Below are 1330 nucleotides of genomic sequence, written 5' to 3' on the forward strand. Positions count from 1 at the left end.
TACTGAACCTGCGCAGACTTTTTTCCTTGTCATTATTCTTAAACGTTGCAGTATAACAACTACATAATTATAGTTATAGTGTACTGACTACTACAAGTAACCTTGGAATAATTTAAAGTATCTGGTGGTGGTGATGACAGATTATATGCAAATATCATACCCTTTTATGTAAAAAAATGAACATTTAGAGATTTTGGTACCTGCTGGGGGTCATGAAACCAGTTCACCAGTGATACTGAGGAACTACTGTAAATCACACTAATTGGCTTCTACGTGAGAAACTTGTTTCCTACAAGTTCTGTTCATTTTTTTAAAAAGCAAGTTGTTTGTATCATAAAGGACCCAGGTGGTGTATGTGGTGTGGATCTGCCTGTGAGCACTGAATTTATTGTAGAAAACAGTGCTCTGCCCACTCATCAGTGTTGCTGACATCGCTAGCAAAGTGTTAACTGACTTTATTTCTTCTTTTTGTCTTTTTTTTCGTCTGTCCCTCCATCAGTTTGATAAAGGTTACTCTTACAATATCCGCCACAGCTTTGGCAAGGAAGGCAAGAGGACAGACTATACACCGTATAGCTGCATGAAGATTATTCTAACCAATCCGCCTGGCCAAGGGGATTACCATGGTGAGTGCTCCCTCTGGAAATGCTGGCGACCCACAGCATCACGTACACCAGCTGCTTTTGTGTTACTGGCAGGACCTTGTCCGTAGTTGCTGTCAGTCGTCGGTGTCACGCTAGAGCTCCATTTCTCTAACAGCGATTTGTCTCATTGCTGAACTAGGTGAGGCAAGAGCAGTTCACTGAGCTGCACCTCAGTGTGTGCTGGGCCAGTTTGTGCTGCACCTTGAGGTTCCCAGTGTGCCCCCTTTCTTTTTTTCTTATGTTCTGTCTAAGGAAACTGGTATAAGTGTTTCAGAGCATTTTGAAGTTGGAAAACTCTTAATTTGGATTCGGAGGAAGTGTATTTTATTGTCATTACTGTCATCTGATTAACCAGCCAAGATATGCAACATCAGGTTATCAAATATATATTAATTTGCCTGAGTTTTATGTTCTGTAGATTTCTGAGTTCAACCTGGCCTTTTTTTCTAAAGCAGCTCTCTAAGTATACCCTGAAAAGCTTTTATGGGGTATGTCATGGAAGATTTAATAGTAAATTTTCTAGATTGCCAGAACTTACAATAGTACATGTCAAACTTTTTTTCTTTTAAAGAATCTTAAATGAAACACAATTTTAAAAAGATTTCATATTTTGGTCTGTCAAAAGATGAAATAATCATGAACTTTTGTGGGTTTTTTTTGGCGGAACCGGGGATTGAACTCAGGCC

At 39.2% G+C, this 1330-nt stretch overlaps 1 protein-coding gene across 2 annotated transcripts in view; it reads left to right on the plus strand.

Annotated features, from left to right (window-relative positions):
- Prim2 (DNA primase subunit 2) overlaps positions 1-1330 on the plus strand; it is a 299963-nt gene that overhangs the window by 264374 nt on the left and 34259 nt on the right. For both annotated transcript variants that reach the window (XM_004623185.2, XM_023701874.1), the window contains exon 11: positions 500-626. In XM_004623185.2, coding sequence (XP_004623242.1) covers positions 500-626 — 127 coding nt within the window. The remainder of the gene's footprint in view (positions 1-499; positions 627-1330) is intronic.

The sequence above is a fragment of the Octodon degus genome, unplaced genomic scaffold, assembly GCF_000260255.1.
Source record: "Octodon degus isolate 3935 unplaced genomic scaffold, OctDeg1.0 scaffold00001, whole genome shotgun sequence".
Lineage (NCBI taxonomy): Eukaryota > Metazoa > Chordata > Mammalia > Rodentia > Octodontidae > Octodon > Octodon degus.